The 27,089-nt window shown below is 41.4% G+C and overlaps 1 protein-coding gene across 6 annotated transcripts in view; it reads right to left on the bottom strand.

Annotated features, from left to right (window-relative positions):
• Positions 1-27,089, bottom strand: part of tmod (tropomodulin) — a 266,526-nt gene that overhangs the window by 225,731 nt on the left and 13,706 nt on the right. For all 6 annotated transcript variants that reach the window (XR_011900489.1, XR_011900488.1, XR_011900491.1 and 3 more), the window contains exons 2-4: positions 16,820-16,914; positions 12,229-12,255; positions 963-1,050 (exon numbers count right to left, since the gene is read on the bottom strand). Coding sequence is in view for 2 of the 6 variants with exons in the window: in XM_072304043.1 (XP_072160144.1) it covers positions 963-1,050; positions 12,229-12,255; positions 16,820-16,914 (210 nt within the window). In the remaining 4 variants the exon portion in view is untranslated. The remainder of the gene's footprint in view (positions 1-962; positions 1,051-12,228; positions 12,256-16,819; positions 16,915-27,089) is intronic.

The following is a 27,089-nucleotide window of genomic DNA, read 5'->3' as shown; positions in this document are numbered from 1 at the left end:
CCAAGCCCCTCAATTGAAAATCAAATTTTTGAGTGAACCTGCCTGGGTATTCTGTTTTTCTGCTTGTCACTTTGCAAAAGCGCCTTCGAACCACCAAAAACTCAATTTCCGACTTTTAGCGCTTACGTCTTTCCGAAAATGACTGCACTTTTCAGATGTTTTTTAGGCCTTAAAAGTCAGTTTTTTGCTCATCACTTTGCAACAAGATGCGCTTACGCCTACGCGAATACGGAAACACCAAATCCTCGATTTTCCGATTTCGTTTGGCACTAACGTCTTTCTGAAAATGACAGCCCTTATTCAAATGTTCGTTCAGACCTTAAAAAAACCGTTTTTTGCTCATCAATCTGCAACAAGATGCGACTAACGCCTAAGCAAATACCGAACCGTCAAATCCTCCGTTCCCAATTTCTTTTTGGCACTTACGTTTCTTAGAAAATGATCCTTTCAGATGAATTCCCTTTTCTGATGTTTTTAAGCCTTAAAAATCAGTTTATTTGCTCATCACTTTGCAACAAGATGCGCTGACGCCTACGCAAATACGGAAACACCAAAAACTCGATTTTCAACATTCAGCGCTTAAGTCTTTTTGAAAACGACGGCCGTTTTCAGATGTTTTTTAGACCTTAAAAATTCGTTTTTCTGCTCATCACTTTGCAACGAGATGCGGCTACGCCTAAGCGAATACCGCATTAACCGCCAAATCCTCCGTTTCCAATTGTTTTGGCACTTACGTCTTTTTGAAATTGCCTGCATTTTTCAGATGTTTCTTAGACCTTAGAAATCCGTTTTCCTGCTCATCACTTTGCAACAAGATGCGCCTACGCCTACGCTACGCAAATACCGAACCACCAAAAACTCGATTTTCAATTCCCGGCGCTTACGTCTTTCCGAGAATGACCGCTTCACTTGATGGGTGACCAAAAAAAAAAAAAAACAAAAAACATGCAAAAACAACATACCTCATGAATTTTGAAGCTGGTCCTCCGCTTGACTTTTCGGGTGACCTCCCCTTCGTAGGTCTCTTCGATCGTCGTCATCTCGGGCGCTCTGGACAGACAGAGAGGGACAAAGGGTCAGAGAGAAAAAAACCAAAAAAACACACTTGCGAGGGACGGAAGGGGGGAGGGGGTTGGGAAATTCACTGACTGAGGGTCACCGAACTACACACAGGGCGAACGCGGGGTTCCGCCGCGGGAATTTCGGGTCTCGAATCGGAATCTATCGACACCGCGTCACGTTGCGTACAACTTTGGGCTTGAAGACACGAATTCTAGCGACCGAGCTTACGACCTGTACGCCCGGGGCTCCACGAAATTGTGAGGTTCCCCGACGGACCCTGCCGTGCTCGGGGCCTTCGCCCCCCCCCCCCCCTCGTGAACCCCCGCTCGGGGCCGATTTGTCCGTTTCCGCGATCGCCTCGCGCTCTGTCCGTTGCCAAATTTTCCCGGTGGAAAAAATGCCTAAAAACGATGTGATATCGTCACCTTCCAGGCAAAGTATCACAAGCGCCATGCGACGTTTAAAAATTTCCGCCGCCATTTTATTTTTTTACAGAGAAATTGTTCAACGAAGCTGTCCGAAAATTTCACTGAATTTTCTTTGTGCTGCCGATAAAATTTAGTGAAATTTCCAAACAGATTCAACCAACAATTTCTCAGTAAAGAAATAAAATGGCGGCGGAAATTTTTAAACGTCGCATGGCGCTTGTGATACTTTGCCTGGAAGGTGACGATATACTGCCGTGTAGAGTACCTATATTGAGAGAGTATAGCCACCGGTGTTACCACCTCTGATTGGCTCAGCCATCTTAGGCTGAATGGAGCCCTTAGGACCCAAAAATGGCGGACGCCATAAATTAATGTAATGCAAAATGACTCAAAATGTAGTTTTCTTTGCTCGTCGTAACAAGAAATTTACCCAAATGCACTATTGCGACTTCTTTACATATTTTTAAGGCTAATCGTGTGCAATTTTTGAGATAAATTATCTACATGTAGTAAGGTTGGCAGCAAGTGCGGTTGGTGATAACCGTCAAAAGTTGGCAATGATCCCCCTCCTCCCATCCACAAAAACCAAAACAAAGCACCGCCATTTTTGGGTCCTAAGCCTCTCCATGGGGCCCAGTGGCCATACTCTCTCAATATATAGGTACTCTACTGCCGTGCTAAGGAAGAACTCCGGATGAGCCATTAAGCGTTGCCAAATTTCCTCCGACGAACAACGATTTTTCGGGAGAATCTGAGAATGATTCTCCGTTGATTTTTCACAGGATTTCGTTCGCAGTTTGATCTAAAAAGTCTGAAAATTTCGAGGAAAAAAATTTGTAACTATCTTCAAAAATAAATATTTCGAAGAGGAAATTTGGCAACTCTCGAATGTATTCATACGGCGTTCTTCCTTCGCACGGCAGTACAGTACGATTTACCGAAAACTTCAATAAAAGGGCTTGGAAGACGAGTGGGGTATGTGCACTAGAAAAATCTCCGGGCGTGGAAGCCGTACATACTTACGGACTCTATAGACATATCGTCCGTGTTCCGGGCTCAGAGACCGAAAGTTCCGGGCGTAGTGCCCGGAGCGATCGAAGCTGCGGCTCCAGCACCCGAAACTTTTCGACTTATGAGCCCGGAACGGAAGGTATGTCTATATAGCCCGTAACTTTTTCTTTCAGTGTGCAGTTTTCGAAACCAATGAAGGTGTTGCATGTGTGAGAAATTTGCGATTTGTCTGTTGATTCTTATGTAAAAGTTCGCGAGAAACACGATGGTGCCACTGGTTTTCTCTGAAATCAACTCCCAAGCTCAAAAAAAGCTCTCAAGTTGAGGCTAAACTGGAGGGGATATCCAACGCTATCCTGAGAGTCCACGTCTACATCAAGACAAACTCTCCATGCAAAGATAGGGAGCAAATACATTGACAGGGCTGCCACTTTATTTGGGGACTCCAAAACTGGAAAAACGGCAACCCTGCTAATGTATTTGCTCCCTATCTTTGCATGGAGAGTTAGTCGTGATGTAGAGGTGGACTCTCAGGTTAGCGTGGGATATCCCCTCCATTTTGGCCTCAACTTGAGAGCTTTTTTTGAGCTTGGGAGTTGATTTCAGAGAAAACCAGTGACACCATGGTGTTTCTCGCGAACTTTTACGTAAGAATTAGTGGTCAAATCGCAAATTCCTCACACATGCAACATCTCAATTGGGATACCGATGAATTCAACTGGACTACCTAGTCTTAGAATATATCCTATGAAAAATTCATCACTAAAATCCAATTTTCACGCGAGAAATAGTGAGTTTGAACTTTTTTTTGCCATGAGGCTCTATGTAATTTTGGGACCATTAATTAACACGTATTTCTTGAAATAGCTAAAACTGTCCTCCGAGCCCCTCAGTTAGGAGCCAAGAAGCCTCAACCATTACCCAAAAGTTAGAGAACTTGGTAATTTCGAAAGGGAAAAATTGTTACAAATATCGCCTACCTCTAGCGGTAATAAGATGAAACTCGCGTAACTCACACTTTTTCACGTGCGGAAATCAAGTGAGCAACTATTCGAACTCCGGAGTAGGTGTGTGGTATCATACAGCATTGAAGGAGATTCCTTAGGTTTTTGCATTTCTCAAATAAGTGACGTACATTAAAATTAAACTCGCATCGATATAAAACTCGCGTGTTTTCCGAGATATTGAGGTGAAAATTACGTGATCATTTTGTGTGCTCAGGCACGTGATTTCAAGCGCGCAGGACGGAGAGCAGCTCCGGGTTGTAAAGCCGGAGATGGAAGCTCATCCGAGCGCTTGAGCTGGAAGCTGCTGGACCAGGCGATGGTCGCCTGATGGGCAGGCAATCCGCAACAGTGGGCGCGGCGTCTTCAGGTTGTGCGCTTGAAGCGCGGTGAAGACCCCCAAGGGATACCCCCAGGGCTTGCCTAAGCGAATCGCTCCGGCGGATATCGCTAAGAAGCGATTATGGTTGCTTTGTGCAGTTCTGAAAGCTGCCAAGCACTGTGCAGTCAACAACGATGCGGCCGGACTGTGAAGCAGCAGGATGCATCCGGGAGCCTTGCACTGTGTAGCTGAACAGCTAAGCGCCGTACAGGACTTGATCCAACATGCGCATACCGCGGCTAGAGTCCCTTTATACTGAGAGTCAAGACAACACCACTCATGGGTACACCCGTGGTCGAATAGTTATCTCATTGCGCCTTGCGCCAGCCGTGCATGAATTCGAATATTTACCGCTCACGCGAAAAAAAGCGTATTTGTCTCCGATAGCAACGTTGCACATCTTTACTTCTGTTTAATTTTTAAAGACATTTTTTTGAAAAGCCACTCACAGGTTTTCTGAACAGTTTTCTGGGATTTTCTCGATGGTTTTCAGTAAAATCACGGAGAATATCGACGCGATATTTCCATTTGTTTTATATCTGTTCTTTTCTTTTTTTCTGGAAACAATAAAACATTGTCCGAGTTTTTGAATCGTTGTTAATTAAGATGCGTATTGCGGGGCCCTACCGTCAGTAAAAACCGGAAAATGTCGGGATATCATGGATCAGAAAATTCTAAGGCTGTCGGGCAAGCATTTTTAACCATATGCAGTTGATCACGTTCAAAAGTGAAACTATTTATTCAGTTCACCATAAAAGTCGATTTGTAAAGCCAAACTAGTGTCTATTCATTCGTAGCCAAATTCTGGAAATTGTATTTAAATTTTATGAAAAATCAAGAAAATATGTGGAGAATGCGCAATGTAGTCAACATCTTGCAAGATACCAATTTCCCGCCATCATGACGGCCGTTATTTTGCAACCGTGATTCATGGGAACCTACTCCGGTCATCGCAAAAAGTTAACCATTGTTACGTTCTTTCTAATTCAACAATGAAAAAAAAATTCGCTTGGATGTAGAGTCCAGACACTTGAAAACATTAACAAGAAAAAATACTCTTGCTTCAATCGGATTTTTGCTTAAATCAAAAGGAAATCCGCTCAAATGAAGAGACTTGGTTCTTGATTAAAGCAAAAATTCGATTGAATCAGGAGTATTTTTCCTTGTCGATATTTTTAAGAGTCTGGACTCCAGATTCAAGCGGTTTTTTTCCGTGAAGGTATCGCCCGATGTAGGTTGCTTAAATCAAAAAGAAATCCGCTCAAATGAAGAGACTTGGTTCTTGATTTAAGCAAAAATCCGATTGAATCAAGAGTATGTTTCCTGGTCGATGTTTTAAGAGTCTGGACTCCAGATTCAAGCGGTTTTTTTCCAACGAAGGTATCGCACGATGTAGGTTTCGATTCGAATGTCGCCCTTTACCCCTAGCCCTTGGAAGGGAGGGCGAGAGGTCATGACCCCCTTCCCTCTTACAAGAATTTACCTGAAGTGCCTTTGTTCAAAGAAATACTTTCCAAAAGCATATGTAAACATCTTCAATCGTTGTCGAGATATTAACGAATGGATGTATTTCCACCAATGGGGTGTCCTCGTTTGTTCTCGGGCGGTACGAATGAATGGAAATAATAAAGCGCCAGTGACGTCAGCGGCGACGACAAGAGCGGCGATGTCCCGCCGCGCCGCCGCTGACATCACTGGCGCTTTTTAATTTCCATTCATTCTTACCGCCCGAGGACAATAGAGTCCCTTTATACCCAGAGTTAAGACAACTCACTTTTGGTTCGGCTGAAAGTGGCCTAAAAAAAAATCCAATTCTGATTGGTTCTCGCTTATGGAGGCCGAAACGAGTGCACCAAGATGGCGGTACCTCGAATGTGAACAAGAATGATGAAAATATCACCTAATTGTGGTTTATCAAGAGTAAATTGTTATTTCCATCGGTCCAAAATGAAAATAGATTAAGAAATTATTCACAAACCAATCTCATTTTCTTTTTAATTGATCAATTTGTTGATGTTGTTGTTTTTGTGTGACAGACATCGCAGGATTCCTGATCCTTATCCCTCAATATCGTTCGTTTGGGTGCACTCGTTTCGGCCTCCATGGCCAGCCAAGGACGGCTGTCAGTCAGCTGATAATCGAGTTGTCTTAACTCTGGGTATAAAGGGACTCTAGAGGACAAACGAGGACACCCCATCGGTGGAAATACATCCATTCGTTAATATCTCGACAACGATTGAAGATGTTCACATGTGCTTTTGGAAAGTATTTCTTTGAACAAAGGCACTTCAGGTAAATTCTTGTAAGAGGGAAGGGGGTCATGACCTATCGCTCTCCCTTCCAAGGGCTAGGGGTAAAGGGCGACATTCGAATCGAAACCTACATCGTGCGATACCTTCACCGGAAAAAAATCGCTTGGTTCTGGGGTCAAAACTCTTAAAAACATTGACAAGAAAAAATACTCATAATTCAATCGAATTTTTGCTTTAATCAAGAACCAAGTCTCTTCATTTGAGCGGATTTCTTTTTGATTTAAGCAACCTACATCGGGCGATACCTTCACGGGAAAAAACCGCTTGAATCTGGAGTCCAGACTCTTAAAAATATCGACAAGGAAAAATACTCCTGATTCAATCGAATTTTTGCTTTAATCAAGAACCAAGTCTCTTCATTTGAGCGGATTTCCTATTGATTTAAGCAAAAATCCGATTGAAGCAAGAGTATTTTTTCTTGTTAATGTTTTCAAGTGTCTGGACTCTAGATCCAAGCTACTTTTTCTTTCATTGTTGAATTAGAAAGAACATAACAAAAGTTAACTTTTTGCGATGACCGGAGTACGTTCTCATGAATTACAGTTTCAAAATAACGGCCGTCATGATGGCGGGAAATTGGTATCTTGCGAGATGTTGACTACACTGCGCATTCTCCACATATCTTCTTGATTTTTCATAAAATTTAAATACAATTTCCAGAATCCATGATATCCCGACATTTTTCGGTTTTTACTGACGGAAAAGCCCCGCAATACGCATCTTAATTAAATCAGTGAGTTCGAAAACACACCAACTCGGGTTTTTTTCGATTTTCACTTTTTTACGGCTTAGTAACACTTATGGATAGAAGCATCTGCACGCAAAAGGAAATTTCGAAATTGCAATCGGAAGTGCTCGAATCAGCGACGGGAAAAGGGAAAAATCGAAGTATTTCCTTCCATTTCAAGGGAAACGGGTAACCATCCGATTTTGCTGCTTTCTTTTTTCGGTTCCGTATACCTTGTACCATCAAATTATATAAATATTCAAACGTTATTCAGGTCGCAAAATATACATTTTTCTGGGTAGACTATGAAAAATCAGTATCTGAAAGTCGGCGAGAACGAAAACATACCAACTCGGAAATTTTTAAACGCTTAATTCTCCGTCATCAAACATGGTGTATCGATTTCAACTTGGTGCTTTACGAAGTCTCAAAGTACTTATCCTTATTGGCACCAAAAAGCTTTTTCTTAAACTAACTTCTTCGCGCGCTGCGCAGTTTCAGGTGATTCCTGAACAATTTTTTTCCCCCGAGTTGGTGTGTTTTCGAACACACTTATTCAATTAACAAAGATTCAAAAACTCGGACAAAGTTTTATTGTTTCCAGAAAAAAAGAAAAGAACAGATATAAAACGAATGGAAATATCGCGTCGATACTCTCCGTGATTTTACTGAAAACCATCGAGAAAATCCCGGGAAACTTTTCAGAAAACCTGTGAGTGGCTTTTCCAAAAAATGTCTTTAAAAAATTAAACAGAAGTAAAGATGTGCAACGTTGCAATCGGAGACAAATACGCTTTTTTTTCGCGTGAGCGGTAAATATTCGAATTCATTCACGGCTGGCGCAAGGCGCAACGAGATAACTATTCGACCACGGGTGTACCCATGTTGCCGCTAGCCGGATTGAAGGCGCGTCACACTGCGCAGATGATTCGACCGCGTCTCCTATACTTCCTTTCCTTTCTTTCCTGGCTGGCGCGATACTAAAATCGCCGCAAAATTGGGACTCCGCTACGCCCCGTCATTCTTGACTTTCTGCCCCGTTTGTACAAAAGTTGAAAGCAAATTATGCAAGTATATTGATCGCAACCTTTCAGAGACTCAGATTGTATTTTATTTTTTCAGTTAAAAAAAGAAAAGAAAAGAAAAAAGAAGAAGAAACGAATGAAAATTTTGTATCGAAATATTCTGTGATTTCGTTTGAAATCGTTTAGGTATAATCCTGGAAGCTTTTCGGATGCCAGTGTGTAGCTTTTAAAAGAAATGAATTTTTAATCGAACATGAGAGGCGGTGTACAACGTTACAATCTGAGATAATTACGGTCACTATTTTTGCCTATCAGCCCCGTTTTAATCATAATTTAAGAAAAAATATGCATCTTAATTGCATCGACTCAGAAACTTAGACCGTGTTTAATTTCTTTTAGTTTAAAAAAAAAGATATGAAAAGAATTTTACGGGATGTCGACTATTTAATTGCAGATTTTTTTATGTATTCCTTATTTTTCCTGGAATTTTAAATAAAATTTTTTAGATTAAGACCGCGAGTAAATTGACACTCGTTTGACCTCACGGACCAAAGTCTTTGGTGCATGGAATCAAAGGCCTTGTCCACACGAGCGGGGTTCGCGGAACTTAGTTCGAGGAACTTGTTCCCGGAACAAATATTATAGCTGAGCTAAACACTTTCAAAACCCGGAACTCCTCCCGCACTCCGAGCTTCTACATTATGTTTCTTTTGATGTGAATTCGTTTGTTTTTGTTTTTTACGTCCTTTCCATGTTTTGACATTTATTTTTGTTACTTTGAAGGCCGTATGATCTATTATTTTGCAATAATTGAATGGTTTTATTGAAGTTCCGGTTCCAATTCTGGCGAACTCGTGTGGACAGCATGCCTCGTTTAAAGGAACAAGTTTCGGGAACTGAGCAGTTCGCCGAATAAGTTCCTCGAACCACGCTCGTGTGGACAGGGCCAAATGTTTTACTTTTGTGTATGCTGCACTGCATGTGAGTTAAGTTTGGAGTTTCCTGATCCGTTACCGATTTTCGTGATATTTTCCTGATGACATCAAACTTCCGGGTGTTTTTCGTTTTTTTTTTTCTGACAGGAGACACACCAATCTTGGTTGTCAACCGGCCGACTTGGATCAAACTTGGTGTTAAGGGCTTTTTGGCACGAAGAGAAGGAATCTGACATTGGAATGCAAAAGTATTGCACTATTTTCAACAAGGCGGGAAGTTAACATCTCGCTTTCTTAAAAGAGCGAATCTAACGGCAAAATGCAAAAATATTGCACTGTTTTCAGATGAGGTGCTTTCCGCCATTTTAATGGCGGTAAGGTTAAAAATAGCACAACATTTCAGCATTTTAATGTCATATTCTTCCTTTTTGTGCCTAAAAACCCGGGGACACCAAGTTCCATCCAAGTCGGCCGGTTAACGACCAAGGTATCGATTTCCCGTTATCATGAACTTAAGCTGGTCGCCATTATTAAGCGGTAATACATGGCAACCTGCGATAAGCCACCGCCACACACTGGGCCGATTCAATTGGAGAAGTCGGACAAAATTTGGAAACTTTAAACGCTTATAAATCCGTTTTTACAAAACTTTAAGGTTCTAAAAGTGGCTCCATTGGTTTCCTCATGAAATTTTCTTTTAGAAACACCCCCATAAATGTAAAATCTGACCAAATAAACATCAAAATTTGCGATTTTCGTCAAAAATTTCATGTCCGACCTCTCTAATTGAATCGATCCACTGTACGCCACCCCCCCCCCCCCCCACAAGAATAACCAGATGGACGTACGTGAGAGATGTAAAAACTTGTACCCAATAGCTGAAATAATCACTGCAAACCGCGCTTCGATATCTCGATCGGGTAACATGTCACAGTCGAATATAGACATTAAAATACCTTCAGAAATGAGTGACAATCGGGGCCTTTGTCCCTCCCCCCAATATCGCGAAAACGGTTCGTGTATATTCAATCTTAAATGGACTGAGTTAAGCAGAAAGGAACCAACCCACATTATGGAAAAAATTGAGTTATGAGTGGTTTTGAACTCAACCATTGCTCTACTATCTACCGCCAAAAATTCAAAGTTTTTGTTGGAGCAACTTTTGCAGAAATTGAACTTGAAGTTTATCTTTTACATTGAGTCTTACGCAGGAGCCAAACTTTAAACCTCTTTTTCTCGGTTCGATCCCGATGTGGCTTGGTTCCTTTCTGTTTAACTCCGTCCAAATTTCAGGGCATTTATAGGCAGTATGGGGTCATCCAAAGGATGAAAACAACCTCAGAGGGGCCCAAAATCGGGCAATTTTGGGCATGGCTCTTCGTGTTCTTTTTCAAACATATTTTCGCGCGTATGAAAATTTTTGAAATATATCGGTCCAAGAATGTTAAATACGGGCAATAAATAATGTAGCCGATGCAAGCAGTCGGAAAATCATGGAAGACATGGAAAATCATGTCGTTATCTCTAGCAACGTGTCTCGGATGACCAGTCACAGGGTGGAATTTTTGAGTTATTTTCCTAAGCATATTTCCACACGGATGGAAATCGCACAGCGATTTAGTAAAAACGCAAAATACGTCACATCGTGTGTATCACCAAAATTTTGCGGCAAATACGCGTCTGTTCAGCGGTTTTTGAAAAGGAGTGAGAATAAGTTACGCCCTTTTCACCTGAATATCGCGGCATTCACGAACGTCATTAATTTGAGACAAAAGAAAAACCATGCTTGTCCTTCATTTCCGCGCGATAAAGCAATCCTACTCCGGTTTTTGAATATTGGCGCTTAGTGTCTGTTATGACCAGTGTTGTCAATAAAACATTTCAACTCAAGTTATCCGGAACAGTAAAAAAGTGCGGGATTTTTTAAAACGGCGAGAGGTTACGCGTTTTACATCTCAATATCGCGAAAAATAAGAGATTTTCCCAGCAATTTTGCATTACGTGAAAAATTACGCGTCTCACCTCTAGGTAGCGGCAAATACGCGATTTAACCAACGGTATTTTATACAGGAGTGAAGAGTCACGCTTTTTCCATCTGAATATCAAAATACACGCGTGTTCCAGCGGTTTTCTAAAATCATAAAAGCTATTCTCATCTTGATATCGCGGCAAATACGCAATTTTGCCCAGCGGTTTAATAAAAACACAAAAGAGTACGTGTTTTTAATCTGAGTATCACGACATTCATAAGCGTCAGTAATCTAAGACAGGCCAAAGACAAGATCTGCCTTCATTTTCGCGTGATACCACATACCAACTCCAGAGTTCGAATATAGTTGCAAGTCGGAAGTACTCGAAACAGCCACGGGAAAAGGGAAAAATCGAAGTATTCCATTGGAAATACCAATTTTGGGCCATTTCAAGGGAAACAGGTTACCATCCGACTTTGCTGTTTTCTTTTTTCGGTTCAGTATACCTTGTACCAACAAGTTATATAAATATTCAAGCGTTATTCAGATCGAAAAATATAAATTTTTCTGGGCAGACTATGAAAAATCAGTACCTGAAAGTCGGTGAGAACGAAAACACACCAACTAGGAAATTTTTAAACGCTTAATTCTCTGTCATCAAACATGGTGTATCGATTTCAACTTGGTGCTTTACAAAGTCTCTAAGTACTTGTCCTTTGGCACCAAAAAGGTTTTTCTTAAACTAACATCCTTGCCCGCTGCCCAGCTTTAGGTGTTTCCTAAACAATTTTTTTTTCCCCCGAGTTGGTGTATTTTCGAACTCACTGATTCATTTGGTATAGGATGCAACTGGTGGGGAAAACAAACAAAAAATGCATGCCTTCATGCGGTTTACAAGGAGGAGGGGAGAGTATTACGGCCTCAGAAGTTTCAGTCCTTTCTTCGCGATATTTTGCTGCCTATGAAAATGTCTTTCCTTCCACTCGATAACGTTAAAAACGTGGTTTTAACTCTAAAAAAGATGACAATGAGTAGAAAATGATAAAAAAATCATGTCTCTTTCTCGTTGTCCATCGGGGGAGCATATAGACACTGGAAGTTTCAGTCCGTTTCGTATGATAGTTTTTCGTTCATTAACGTGATGATAATAAATTAAGAACAACTAACAGTCGAAAAGACAATTACCCGATTGTCCGCTACTTTGAAGATTACGATGTGTTGTCACGACGATAACTTAGGAATATTTTAAACAATTATTACTTAAGAGATTTAGTCTTCCTTGATGAACTTGTTCCATTTAAAACTTGATATTAACAATTGAAGGGTTAGTCTCTCAGACAAGGTGTGAATCCAGAAAATTAAAATGACATACCTTATGAGAGTCTCGCAGCTATCAATCCTGAAACACAAGAAAAGGAGGTCGTTATTGTCACACGTTGCATTGAAATGAGCTGGAAGTTACTAGTTGATGATTCGATGGACGCCATATTTTGTGTCAAAACGGCATGGGATGTATCGCATCAATTGGTTCCATTTTTTTAGCTTCTCGTCATTTTCTCCCAATTTTGAGATCGCAATTCTGTTGTCAGGAGTCTAAAGCACTCACTTACCAATTTTAACGAAGAAACTCAACGTAATAAAGGCGCGGTTTTTTGAGAGAGAAAATATCGCATTCGAGTGCAGTTTCGATATCAGTATCGAATGCGATGTTTTCTCTCGAAAAAAACCACGCCCTTATTACGTTGAATTTCTTTGTTGAAATTGGTGAAAGAGTGCTTTAGTCTCCTGACAACAGAATTGCGATCTCAAAATTGGGGAAAAATGACGAGGAGCTGAAAAAATGGAACCAATTGATGCGATATATCGCATGCCGTTCTGACACAAAATATGACGTTCATCGAATCACCTTAATTATATGTAAAGGGCACACGCAATGGGACTATTTAGCAATTTTTAATTCCTGTACTTCTGAAAAACAGAAAGGGGGAAGCCGTCTATGTATGTACATGATTATACAGTAATTTTCCCAGATTTTGTTGAAAGATAGTAAACCACGAAAGACGAGTTCGATGTTACGTTAGCTTCTATTAGCCGCGCTAAGGAAAAACGCCGTATGAACATTTAAGAGTCACCAAATTTCCCTCGATAAAATATGTATTTTTGACAACATTCATGCATATTTTCCCTTGAAATTCTTAGATGTTATAGATCAAATTGCGTTCAAAATTGTATGCAAATTCTGGGATATAATATTCATGATTTTACCGGTAAATTTACTTTTTATCGGTGGAAACTTAGCAACGTCTGAAGGCTCATACGGCGTTCTTCCTTAGTATTTAGTATTTGCACGCAAATCTCCCAGGAGGCCAATATGGCGTCCGAAAATATTCCGAACACCGTTATGTCACTTTCGATCCGCGAAAATTAAAAACCCGCCATAAATAATAAGGGCTGTGCAACTGGTCGGGAACAACGGATAATCCATGCTCCCGTACCGGTTTCTTCGGTCGAGAATCTAGAGCTCGGAGTTTACAGTAGCTTTCCCGAGGATATGCATCCACTAATAAAATACGCTTACTCCTGAACGTCGGTGATGCGAGATAGAAGACAGGTGGCAGGTAAAAAGCAAAAATTTGCCTGCAAAGCGGCGTGATACCACACATCATACCAACGGCGCACAGTGCGGCATCCTTACGGACGATGCGGACGAAAATCGGTAGACACTCAACTTTACATAATGAAGAGACTGGCACCGACATGGGAAGGGTCTTTTGCCGCTATCAAAGTAAAAACACTCGAGAAATAGAAAAATGACAAATCTTGGGATTTTTTTGCGCATTTTTCGAGAAAAGTTCATTTGAGGTTGGCAACCTCGAATTAGTTCTATGATAACAATGTAAAAGCAACGTGAAACACCCGAACTTTAACTTCAAACATCTTTGATAGTCGTAAAAAGTCGCAAGATCTTTTTGGTAGAGTTGAAGTTGAATATCTGAGGATTAAGAAAATGTCAACTACTCAGGGCATCTTGCGTTTCAAGCGAGAAATCTTCATTTGAAGTTGACGTCCCGTGTAATTCTTAAGGACCAATGATTCTCGACCCATTTCCCGTCCACTTTCTATCCAAATTTGAAGTAGTATCGAGCAAAAAATTGGGAAATAAATCATCATTGTGAGTCAGTAATATCTTAAAGATGACAAACTCCGAAAAAATATGCAGATGTTCAGTTGTGATTTTTGATTTGTTTATTTTTGTCCACAGAGGGCCGCACTGTGCGGCGTAGTTCTGACAGTCGAACGCTTGATTTCCGCTTTCACCTATGCATACTGCCTACATTCAAAGCCTCATTAATTTGAGACGGATGAAAAGCTAAGATTTTCCTTCAAAGCGGCGTGATACCACATCACATACCAACGCCGCTGTTCCGATATCTACGCGCTTCATTTCAGACTTTAATGTGATTTGATGGACGCCATATTTTGCGTCAGAACGGCATGCGATATAACGCATCAATTGGTTCCATTTTTTCAGCTACTCGTCATTTTTCTCCGATTTTGAGATCGCAATTCTGTTGTCAGGAGACTAAAGCACTCACTAACCAATTTTAACAAAGAAATTCAACGTAATAAAGGCGTGGTTTTTTTCAGAGTGAAAACATCGCATTCTATACTGATATCGAAACTGCACTCGGATGCGATATTTTCTCTCTCAAAAAAACCACGCCTTTATTACGTTGAATTTATTTGTTAAAATTGGTAAGTGAGTGCTTTAGACTCCTGACAACAGAATTGCGATCTCAAAATAGGAGAAAAATGACGAGTAGCTGAAAAAATGGAACCAATTGATGCGATACATCGCATGCCGGTCTGACACAAAATATGGCGTCCACCGAATCACCTTAACGTTGGTAACATTATGCATACCTTCAAACAAGTCAGTAATGCGTGACAAGTGTAACGTCAATATTTCCCTTCATTTACACGTGATACCGCATCACGTACCTACTCCGGAATCCGAAAAGAGGAGTTTCCTTCAAAGCGGCGTGATACCACATCACGTACTACTCCGGAATCCGAAAAGAGGAGTTTCCTTCAAAGCGGCGTGATACCACATCACGTACCTACTCCGGAATCCGAAAAGAGGAGTTTCCTTCAAAGCGGCGTGATACAAAATCACGTACCTACTCCGGAATCCGAAAAGAGGAGTTTCTTCAAAGCGGGTGATACCACATCACGTACTACTCCGGAATCCGAAAGAGGAGTTTCTTCAAAGCGGCGTGATACACAACACGTACCTACTCCGGAATCCGAAAGGGAGTTTCCTTCAAAGCGGCGTGATACAAATCACGTACCTACTCCGGAATCCGAAAGAGGGTTGCTTCAAAGCGGCGTGATACAATCACGTACCTACTCCGGAATCCGAAAAGAGGAGTTTCCTTCAAAGCGGCGTGATACCGCATCACATACCTACTCCGGAATTCGGAAAGAGGGGTTGACTTCAAAGCGGCGTGATACTACATCACGTACCTACTCCGGAATCCGAAAAAAGGAGTTTCCTTCAAAGCGGCGTGATACCAAATCACGTACCTACTCCGGAATCCGAAAAGAGGAGTTTCCTCAACGATCTATAAACTATAGATCGGTGATGGCCTTCGAAAAAACGTAAAAGTCGTTCGATAGGCGGGCGGAGAGTGGAAATGGCTGATTGCTATCTTCATAACCTAGCTTCGTCATAACCTCAAATACATGGAATCTTACGGGAGTTTTTAGAATAAATGATTTAGTGTTGAAATTTCATCGTAAGTGCAATTGATGAATGGCTAAGTTCCATATCTGGACACAGATTTTCAAATAGTTGGTTCTAAATTTGATTTAAGTCCATATTCAGCAACAGTCCCCTAAGAAGCCATAGAAACCTACCTAATTTTTGCTCCTGGTGTGTTACGAATTTCACTTTTGGCGTAGCATAGGAACCCCCTACCTATAGTTTCTAGATCGTTGAGTTTCCTTCAAAGCGGCGTGATACTACATTACGTACCTACTCCGGAATTCGAGAAGTGTTCACGGAGGATGAGAAGTTACGAATGACAATAATTCTATGGAAAATCGTGGTTTTCACCGACCGTCTCCGTGCAAATAATCGTTTGGGGATACTAAATCTGAAACTTAACCTTCCTCATCGACTACCGTCGCGTCGTAACAATGATCGTGCATCTTTGTTTCATCAGTGACGCCTTCCCGTGATCACGCAAACAGTGCTACCGTGCTAACGAGGAACGCCGTATGAACATTCCAGAGTTTCCAAATTTCCTCGGATAAAACGCTTATTCTTGAGAAAAATAGAAACTTTAGATCAAATTACGAAAAAAATCATCTGAGAAATTGGCTGAAAAATATTCAAAAAGTTTCCTGAAAATGAGTGATTGCCAGAGGAAATTTGGCATGGTTGCTTTCCCCTTTATTCCATCAAGCAGTGATACACATACACATTTGCACTGGTTACTACCTTTCCCCCTCGCAATTTAAAAGGCTTCTATTCTCTCATCTCTCATACTGTATGCACTTCCGCGGTGGATGATGTTATACATCATGTTTTTGGATGGGCGATATTTCTGTTGATATTGGACGTAAAAATTGGCGACTGGACACAATTTGTCCATTTTCGCTGATAAATTAACTTAAACCATCAAAATACGACTCTATCTAACGCCCCTTGTTGTACCCTGCAACAATAGTCAACTGCAGAGGAAAAATGGATAAAATGATGACAAGAAAGGACGAACTAGTAAAAATTATAGCGACTGGACACAATTTGTCCATTTTTGCTGAATGATAAGCTTAAACCATCAAAATACGATTCTGCCTAACGCAATTGACCCCTGTTGTATCCTGCAACAATAGTCAACTGCAGGGGAAAAATGGATAAAATTATGACAAGAAAGGAGGAACTAATAGATACGTACCAGAGGAGAGTTATCCAATTGCCCGACGCCAAGCTGTAAGCACTCACGACACCACGCACTTTCACTGGAATCGCACCGCGCACTAAAAAAGTGGCCTCAAAAAGGTCATTAAGATTTAAATAGTTAAAAAAATGTATACAGATTCACCAGGAAATGAATCATGTGTGCTTAACTTACTTCAATTCTGCTCAGATAAGGCGTTTACAATAATACATAACATGTAAACGAGATAAAAGAAATCATGAAAATAAACGGATAATAATGATAATAAAAGGCGTATCTTGAAACCTGAATGATATAACCAAAAGAAAAATTTTCATGTGGACAGACAAAACACGAAAAAGGCGAAGAAACTGAAAATACTTAATGCATGTTCTTCCACCTCCACTATATTAAAGTCCAGATACAGATGCAATAGTTTCCAATTATTTTTGCTTTGATTGGTTTTTTTGCCTTATAAGTCCCAAAAAATAAACGTATGCTTCGTTTTTGTACACCCGATAAAACATAAATAATTGTATAATTTATCGTTTAACCGGTATCGTGGATGCAAGCCGTGAATCGCTTACAGCGCTTGATTCATCGTTCGACTTGGGAGCATTAGAGAGTTGAGTTTTACTTCAACGACGAACTCTTGTGAGATGTTTATTACGAGGCAAAAATCTGTGATTACGCAAGGGAAAATTTACCAACAATATTGGGTACCAAGATCGTTGCTTGAACTTCGAATTTACTGAGTCAATGACGACTGAGTATTCAACAACTATTTCAAGGAATACTACAAAAAGCAAGGATTTTTCTACCCCCCCCCCCCCCTCAAAAAATCTTAAAACTAAACTTCGAGCAGAACTTAAAGGCGGATGTTGATCTTCGTCCACAGAGCGTTCAAGTGCGGTGGACAGTAATTAGTGCACATTTAGGCCGGAAGAAATAATTTCAAAGTTCCGCAGCAAAAATCACTGACTTTCCAGTACTGGGCTCATTTTCCTAACTTTTCCAGGGTTTCAACGACTTATCAAGAACTATTCACCCTGGGATCTACATTATCAGGGCTGCCATTACTCTTACGTTTCGCGAATTCCTCGCTCACTTACGTACCGTTATAAATTTTCTCACTTGGTACTCACCGTTCTCCGTTTCTCACTACGATTCACAGTCCCTTCATTTTACTCACTTATGACTCACAGTTTCTCGATTTTATTCTCTCTTTACTCCCTGCGTCTCAAGATTTTACTACCTTATTTCTCTCTGTTCTCGATTTTACTCACTCCTTAATCGCCGTTCCTCGATTTTTCTCACTTGGTACTCACCGTTCTCCGTTTCTCACTACCATTCACCTTTCTCGATTTTACTCACTTATGACTCACAGTTTCTCGATTTTATTCTCTCTTTACTCCCTGTGTCACAAGACTTTACTACCTTTTTTCTCTCTGTTCTCGATTTTACTCACTCCTTACTCGCCGTTCCTCGATTTTTCTCACTTGGTGCTCACCGTTCTCCGTTTCTCACTACGATTCACAGTCCCTTCATTTTACTCACTTATGACTCACAGTTTCTCGACTTCATTCTCTCTTTACTCCCTGTGTCTCAAGATTTTACTACCCCTTTTTTCTCTCAGTCCTCGAATTTACTTCCTCTTTAGCGTCCGTTCTTGCCTTTACTCACTCTTTACTCGCCGTTCCTCAATTTTACTCACATATTACCTACTCACGGTTTCTCAATTTTACTCACTCATTACGCAAAAATCACACGAGAACTGTATTCTTTTAGGATCGATCATCACTTCATCGATCGCTAATCACTTCGCGGGACACTATGATGGAGAATCACTCTTGAATTATTCACAGATCATTTGAATTACTGAAATGACACCCATTTTACTCACCGATGCTTAAATTACTCAAAAATTGGCAGCCCTGGTTTGTTTGCTTACTAAGAGGAATTGGATATTCATAACTCACAACAAAAACGACAGTTTCCTTGACAGTTAGTCGTTACGCTGAGAAAAATAATTGTTGTGTTAAGGAATAAATATTCCTACTCTTAAAAGCTCTGCTGCTGATTTTTCTTCGTCTACTACCGACAGCTAAAACTTCTTCCTCTCCTACTATTACTGTCGTTGTTTTTATTTTTCCAGCCGAATTTTAGATTGGCTTGATTTCCCAAAACGAGGGATTTTTACAGCTGCTGTAACTGCTATTGGTGCTTTAACTGATACTAGAAGGCTGTGCCCCCTGGCCGCTACGCGGCCCGACCCCCAGAGGGCGCTTCGCTCTCTCTCAGGCCCGCTTTGACAAAAGAACGAAAAAAAAAAAAAAAAAAAAAATGAAAATCTTTTCATATCCGACTCTCATTTGTCCAATCTCCCTCTGGCTGGGAGTAATTGGATCATAAAGAATCAAATAGGAAAACCGTCCTTTATTTCAAACTTAAGGCCAATACTAAAATGAAACGAAACGAACAGAACGGAGCGTTTCGTTACTTTGGGGAAGTCTACAGTGAAGAAGCATACTGTTAATTCACTTATCTTACCCAATACTAACAGACCAAGAATACGCTGTTACTGTTGACTTTATCAAGGTGACTTTATTTTTACTTATATTATTACTTACTATTAGGTCCTTATATTATTTAAGCTGACTATTTTGAGGGGATTCGATGGACGCCATATCTTGCGTCAGAACGACATCTGACACAAAATATAACCTCCATCGAATCAAATCGAGTTCAAGAGTGAGTGAATGCGAGGGATAAAACTATCGTACGTCCTACTCTTACCTTGAACTTCTTAATCTCAACTTACCCCGTATGAGTTGATTCCTCCCAGAAAGTAAACAAACACCGATCCGTCGAACAAATTGTGCTGCAATAAGAGTTTTGCTTTTCACTCTTTGCAAAAAAAAAGTGCTAAAACAGTGTAGAAGCATACTTCAGCAGTCTGTTGGTGAAAAGTCTCTTCCCAAAACCCCTAAATTAAAGCCAAATGAGACTGACCGCGAAATATCGCATTCGATTTAACTAATAGAAATGCGATATTTAGCGGTCAGTCTCATTTGGCTTTAATTTAGGGGTTTCGGTAAGAGACTTTTCAACAAAAGACTGCTGATGTATGCCTCTACACTGTTTTAGAACTTTTTTTTGCATTTAGTGAAAAGGAAGGCTCGTATTACAACAAAATTTGTTCGACAGATCGATGTTTGTATGCTTCCTGGGTGGAATCACCATAACCCGCACCCTAGTCCTAACCCAGCCCCTGTCCCAACCCAAACCCCCTCCCTCTCATAGTCTTTGCCCACCTTAACTCATAAGTCCCGCCTTACCAAGTCAGTCAACTGACGCCTAACCCGTTTCGGCTAACCCCGAGGTAAATGAAACGTAAGTATGCTCTTACTGACTCTCTCGGCCAGAAGTATGCTTTCGACTTCCGTCGCTACAGCTGAGGCGCGAAATTTGAATGTCAATAACTTTAAAAAGTTGTTGAAATTCTAATTTCGTGCCACAGCTCTAGCGGCGGGATCCAAAAGCCCACTTTTGACTGCGAGAGTCTGGAAGAGCATACCGATACGTTTTGTCTGCCTCGGCCATATCCAACCCAACACACAATCACACATTAAAACTAGACCTAACTTCTAAAATAAACTGTGCCCTCACCAATCCCCTTCCCTCACTCCGCTCTAACCCATCCCCTAATCCCAACCCAAACCCCCCACACCATACCTCTAACCCCCGCCCGCCCTAGCCTGCCCTAAGCATATCAATCCCGCCTAGCTAACATGACCTTACCTTATCTGGCATAACACAGCACACCACACACGGAGAAAACAATTTCGAGCGTGGGACCCGAAGTTGAGGTCGTATGCTTCTCTGAAGTTTTCGGATCACGCATCCGAAAAAACTTGAGGACCAGCTGCCAAAGTTCGGGTCAGACATTTGAAGTATTTCGGTACATGCCAAAGTACATCAGATGTCTAATCCGAAATTTGGCAGCTGAACCTCAAGTTTTTGGATGCGTGATCCGAAAACTTCAGAGATTTATATCACCTCAACTTCGGTTCTCCCGAAAGAAGTTTTTTTTCAAACCGTCAAATGGACAGTGCGCCGAACGATCTCTCGAAAGCTTTTCCCGGGGAAAAAGCGATCGACGGACCGCTTCGCGAACTGCCCATCCGACCGTCCAACAAACCACACGCACACTGTGTTTGTCAAACCGTCAAATAGATAGTGCGCCGAACGATCTCTCGAAAGCTTTTCCCGGGGAAAAAGCGATCGACAGACTGCTCGGCGAACTGCCCATCCGACCGTCCAACAAACCACACGCACTCACACGGTGAAAAAAACTTCGTGCGTGGGACCCGAAGTTGAGGTCGTATGCTTCTCTGAAGTTTTCGGATCACGCATCCGAAAAAACTTGAGGACCAGCTGCCAAAGTTCGGGTCAGACATTTGAAGTATTTCGGTACATGCCAAAGTACATCAGACGTGTGACCCGAACCCTTCGGCATCGATTTTCGGTTGCGTGATCTGAAACTTCAGAGATCCACTTGACCCGAACTTCGGGTCTCTCGCACGAAATGTTTTTCTCCGTGCTTCACACTATACCACGCCATAACACAACACAACACAACACAACACACCACACCACACCACAACACAACACAACACAACACAACACAACACAACACAACACAACACAACACAACACAACACACCACAACACAACACAGCACAGCACAACATAACCAAGTCAGCCACGGTGAAAAAACTCGTTTTTTACCGCAGCTGTACCTCGGGAGCCAATCCCAAGGTCACTGACCAAGGGTAGAAAGGGCAGGGCACCTACACGGTGCCCGCCACCATCCACCGGGGCAGACGTGCGGCCGGGGCGGCGTCTGCAGATCGCTCCTCTAGCGCCTCCAGACGGTACGCGACGTCCGCCGACCGGATGAACGACCGCGCGCCGGGCGCTTCGACGAGTGCTCGGTCGGACGACAGAGCCTCCAACTCAACTTCACTTTCAGGCCGAGGCTAAAGGCATCGGCCTGAAAGTGAAGCTGATACGGAAGCACTGTCATCACGGTAGAGCAGTCGACGGGGCGTCCAGCGGGTGTCCACCCGCTCGTCGGACGTCGACTTCGACGTTCGCCGACCGGGTGGACGACCGTGCGCCGGGCGCTCCGACGAGTGCTCGGTCGGACGACAGAGCCTCCAACTCAACTTCACTTTCAGACCGAGGCTAAAGGCCTCAGCCTGAAAGTGAAGTTGATACGGAAGCACTGTCATCACGGTAGAGCAGTCGACGGAGCGTCCAGCGGGTGTCCACCCGTTCGTCGGACGTCGGACCGTAAGGGGCACTATGACCGGAACTGACGGCGGTCGTCGTCGTTGTGCGTCACGGCTGTGAAATGCACGTCGCGGCTGACACGGAACTTCCGGGACCTCTTTAAGGTGATTCGTCAAGCTCAAAAGAAGTGGCCGAAGTGGCATGCGATCTATCGAATCTTTTAGGTAGAAAATCTCGGCAGATTTTGAATTTTCAGCAAAGAAAGGACGATAGCCCATGCGCATGAGCCTAGAGAATCATTCTAAACCCAAAAATCGGCAAAGTTCAGAGAAATGAAAGCAGAATAGTGTTTGGAAAAAAAACCTCGCATTCGATTCAGCTATCGATTTCTGTATCGAATGCGAGGTTTTTTTCTAAACACTATCCTGCTTTCATTTCTCTGAATTTTTCCGATTTTTCGGTTTAGAATGATTCTTTGAGCTCATGCGCAGGGACTATCGTCCTTTTTTTTTTTGCTGAAAATTCAAAATCTGCCGAGATTTTTTACCTGAAGATGCGATATATCGCATGCCAGTTCGACCACGTCACTTGAGCTTGACGAATCACCCTTAGATGATTCGATGGACGTCATATTTTGTGTCAGGACGGCATGCGATATATCGCATCAATTGGTTTCATTTTTTCAGCTACGCGTCATTTTTCTCCGATTTTGAGATCGCAATTCGGTTGTCAGGAGACTGAAGCACTCACTTACCAATTTTAACAAAGAAATTCAACGTAATAAAGGCGTGGTTTTTTTTTAGAGAGAAAACCACGCCTTTATTACGTCGAATTTCCTTGTGAAAATTGGTATGTAAGTGCTTTAGGCTCCTGACAACAGAATTGCGATCTCAAAATTGGAGAAAAATGACGAGTAGCTGAAAAAATGGAACCAATTGATGCGATGTATCGCATGCCGTTCTGACACAAAATATGGCGTCCATCGAATCACCTTAAGCTCGGGTCAAAATCACAGTGTGGAGCCCGGTTCCACCATCAAATTGAGCCCATCAAAATTGATCATCGGTGGGGGTGTGGGCTCAATTTGATCGTGGAAACGGAGGTCCACGCTGCGAGTTTGACCCGGGCACATACGCCGATTGCACAAGTCCCAAATGGGGACCGATACGACAAGACCCTCATCGTCTCGACTCCCATTTGGGACGTGTGCAATCAGCTCTTCTAAAGGTCCAGTTACACGATCAAATTGAGCCATCAAATTGGGCCTCTCATTGGTCGCATTCAGAATGCGACCAATGAGAGGCCCAATTTGATGGCTCAATTTGATCGTGTAACTGGACCTTAACCTCTGCACCCTCCCTCTAAAAGGCACTCACCCTCGAGATTTTCTTCAAGTTGATGCTGAAATGCTGAAATGCATTTTTAATTTTTACTTCTATTTCAAGTTACTCAAAAATTAACTTTCAATTATGACTTAACTCATTGATATTTCAATTGCAGAGGTGTGAGTGGCCGAAGTTGCTAAGGCACCTCTTAAAAATAAAACTTATCACTACACTACTACTATTACTACTACTACTACTACTACTACTACTGCTGCTGCTTTTACTACTACTGCAGAAGATATACATGGGAAGAAAGAAGAACAGTCGGTAGTGATGTCATAAATCGCAGTTTAAGGCACGCAAGTTTGCATTACGTCAGTCAAATGTATGTTTTTGCTTCTGTTAACACTGTTTCCGTACGAAGAGAGCGCATCCGAGAACCTACTTCTTTCAGATGCATTAGCTAAGGATGTTGTTTAAAATGTGTTTGTTGAAAAAATATTAAGGAGAGAGAAAAGAAGAGCCGCAAATGTCATATAATAGCACGACTACTTGCAAAAATTAAGTTGGAAATCTAAATTAATGTGAATGCTGATAATCTGAAAACGTCCTCTCAGATAGCTCGAGCGAAAAATTGCGTTGGTTTTTTTTATAGGGAGCTTCAGTGATAATTTTATCCATTTCACGAATCAAGAGAAACACTTTTGAACGATTTTATTCCCTGGAATCATGGCGACAGGGCATGAATACGATTCGAAAAGATAACTATGATAAAAATAAAACTGAAATATTGAACGAGAGATCAGCATCATAGCTACTTGAACTTTCACAACGACAAGAAAAAAATGAGGCATTACAGTACTACGGGGGAGGGGGTACTGAGAGTACTAAGAACCCCCTCTCCCCGTCAGAGAGTTTGAATTTATAAACTCCCTCCCTCCCGATGAAAAATTTTTGGCTATTCCACCGGGTATGAAATAAAAACTACGGCACAAGGACTCAAGTGAACTTTTAAAAAATCTCTGCAATGGAACTTCAGAAAAAAGCATGTTTTCCCCATTATATTGGTTTCTGATCTATTGCTACAGTGATGTGCGACAAGGCACATGAGGACATGAAAAAAAGAGAAGCGAAAAAGTTGAGTTTCAGGCGAAAAATTGCTTATTAGGCGCCACGCACTACCAGATGCCCTACCAACAACAAATAAATAAAAAAGCGACACGTTCTGATCATCAGTGCGCGCAACTACTAGCGACTTGCTTCATGCAACGGGAGGGGAATAAGTTCCTCCTTTATCAAGGAAAAATGAAAAAAATAAATCGATAAAAAGCCGCGATGACGGTAGATACCTATAGCTCTAAAAATACTGTTGTTAACCGACAACTAAATGGTGAAGAGGTCACCTACCCTTTAATGTTTGTAGGACGAAAAATTCCCCCGGCTCCAAGAGCAAGTAACAACTGTCGTGATAAGACTACAGAGAGATGGGACTGCTCGAGATCCAAAGCGTTTCTCACCGAGAAAAGATACGAGGAAAAAGGGATCAAAATTCGGAGAAACTGCAATGACTTTCACGGCGAGAAAAAGTTGGGTTTCTGCATTTTACATAAAGCTCAGGGCGGTAATGGGCCAGGGCCACCTAGTTAGTGCAAATGGTATGTTTCTGCAATCCAGAATTATCATCGTTCACCTACCCCACCGATACTGATAGCGATAAACCTTTTGGATAAAATTGTTTTTATCTCTGAATCCCAAGTTGTTTGGGTTCACAGAGAGGGATTTTACATTGTAAAACTACAGCACTCCGATGTCAGTCAGGATCCAAACGCAACACGAGCAGTTATGCATAATGACAAGTTTTAGTAAATCCGTGAGAAATCAAGAAAATACCGGTTTTAATCGGTGCAGAAGTAAATACAACAAATAATTTTATAAATTTTGGAAAATAATTCATAGAATTCGTCCAATAATATAAAAATGCCCCATTTAAAGTGAATCAGCTCTTGAGAACACTGATAATTTCCTTTTTTTTCATCTCTGAAGCTTCCTGGTTTTTAAGACTTCTTGTGGTTCAAGGGTTAGCTTTTGCACATTCTTAAATTGGACTGCACTTTGCAATTTGGAACTATAATTTCTGGCTCAGTTTAGAAACAACATACGTACAGTCAGTTTCCTTCTGCACATAAGTGTTTCTACAGATGAACCAGAAATTGTAGTTCCAAATTGCAAAATGTAGTCCAATTACAAGTTCAAGTACTCTCACTGACTGTTTCGTCTCTGCCCGCACACAGTGCAGCGATTTCGGCCAGACAATGAGAGCAACAACCGCCATTAAAAGTACACGTTTTTACCCTTTTCACAAGATTAGAAAAAATAAAAATAAGCAGTTTTCGCATGAGCTGATTCAGTTATGATGCATGAATACAAAAATACTCAGACACTCAATGTATTCTGCTTAAATTCTTGTTTTTCCCCCCTTCTTTTTTTTCTTTTTTCCTGTTATTGTTCTCTTAGCTCTTACTTTTTGAAAGCCACTGCGAGACTCAGACGCCACAATCCTCAGGGAGGGTATCTCAATGTGCCAGAAATGCGAAATCACTTTAGAAGAAAAATACTATTCTAATCTAATGTGTGTTGATGGTGTATGCCCTAATGACATTTACTTACCTAAGTAAATATAATTAAAACACTAATACTATGGCCCAAATACTGAAGTTACAGGATGGTAGAATAAAGTTGGGTCCACGCTGTCTTACGGGGAAATCAAAGCAAATTAGCAGTAAAACCTCAAACACCTATTCATCCTTTTACCATGGATTTTATTTATTAAAATTTAAGTCAATTTCAAAATTTTATTTTCATGTTATTATTTAACTCTTAATTTTTGTATATGAGAAAGTTTGGTTTTTCTTCAACTAACCATGTAAAGATATTGGAAAGTAAAAATATATAATGATCCGTGTACACTGCTGAATATATTGGTAAAATACTTTAGTATTTCTATGCATCCGCCTGAGCTGATAACTCTCCCACCTCCTTCTTGCACGGATACTCATTAGAGTTCTTTTGGTGACTTTCGTGCTAGTTTTTGGAATTTTTGGCCTTGATTTCCCCGCAGAGCAGTATCTTACCTAATTACTCCCATTGGCTGTTTCGTCTCTGCCCGCACACAGTGCAGCGATTTCGGCCTGCCAATGAGAATAATACCTAAACTTTTACATTACATACCTAAAAACGCGACAGTTTATATAATTTAAAACAAGTAATTATTCAATAAGAAAACGCACGTGGCAGTATCGAAGACATAGGAAGGTCTCCCAAAAGGGTAGGTATGTGCAGTGGCAAAATATGAATTATCGACTATCGACATTCTCCCATTTAAAGCTATGGTTAAGAATCGATTATTGAGGTGTTGTAACCCTCTTAATCGATCCTTTTCCATAGCTTTAAATAGCATATTAATCGATTAATTACAGTGAACGACGCGCTATTCGCCACTACAGAGTGATTGGTGCGGCTAAAGTAGATACCACCCCTAATGCTTAATCCCTATTGTAAACTGACAAGCGAGGTTTTTGAAAAACCGATGTGTAGAGATCCGGAGGTCCGGATAGGAGAAGAAAGTCGGAAGTGTTAGCAACGTTGGTGACGATGAATTTCTCAAC

This window comes from Bemisia tabaci, chromosome 9 (genome assembly GCF_918797505.1).
Source record: "Bemisia tabaci chromosome 9, PGI_BMITA_v3".
In the NCBI taxonomy this organism is placed as follows: Eukaryota; Metazoa; Arthropoda; class Insecta; order Hemiptera; family Aleyrodidae; genus Bemisia; species Bemisia tabaci.
Note: the sequence above shows the minus strand (reverse complement) of the source record. Positions and strands in the feature narration are given on the sequence as shown.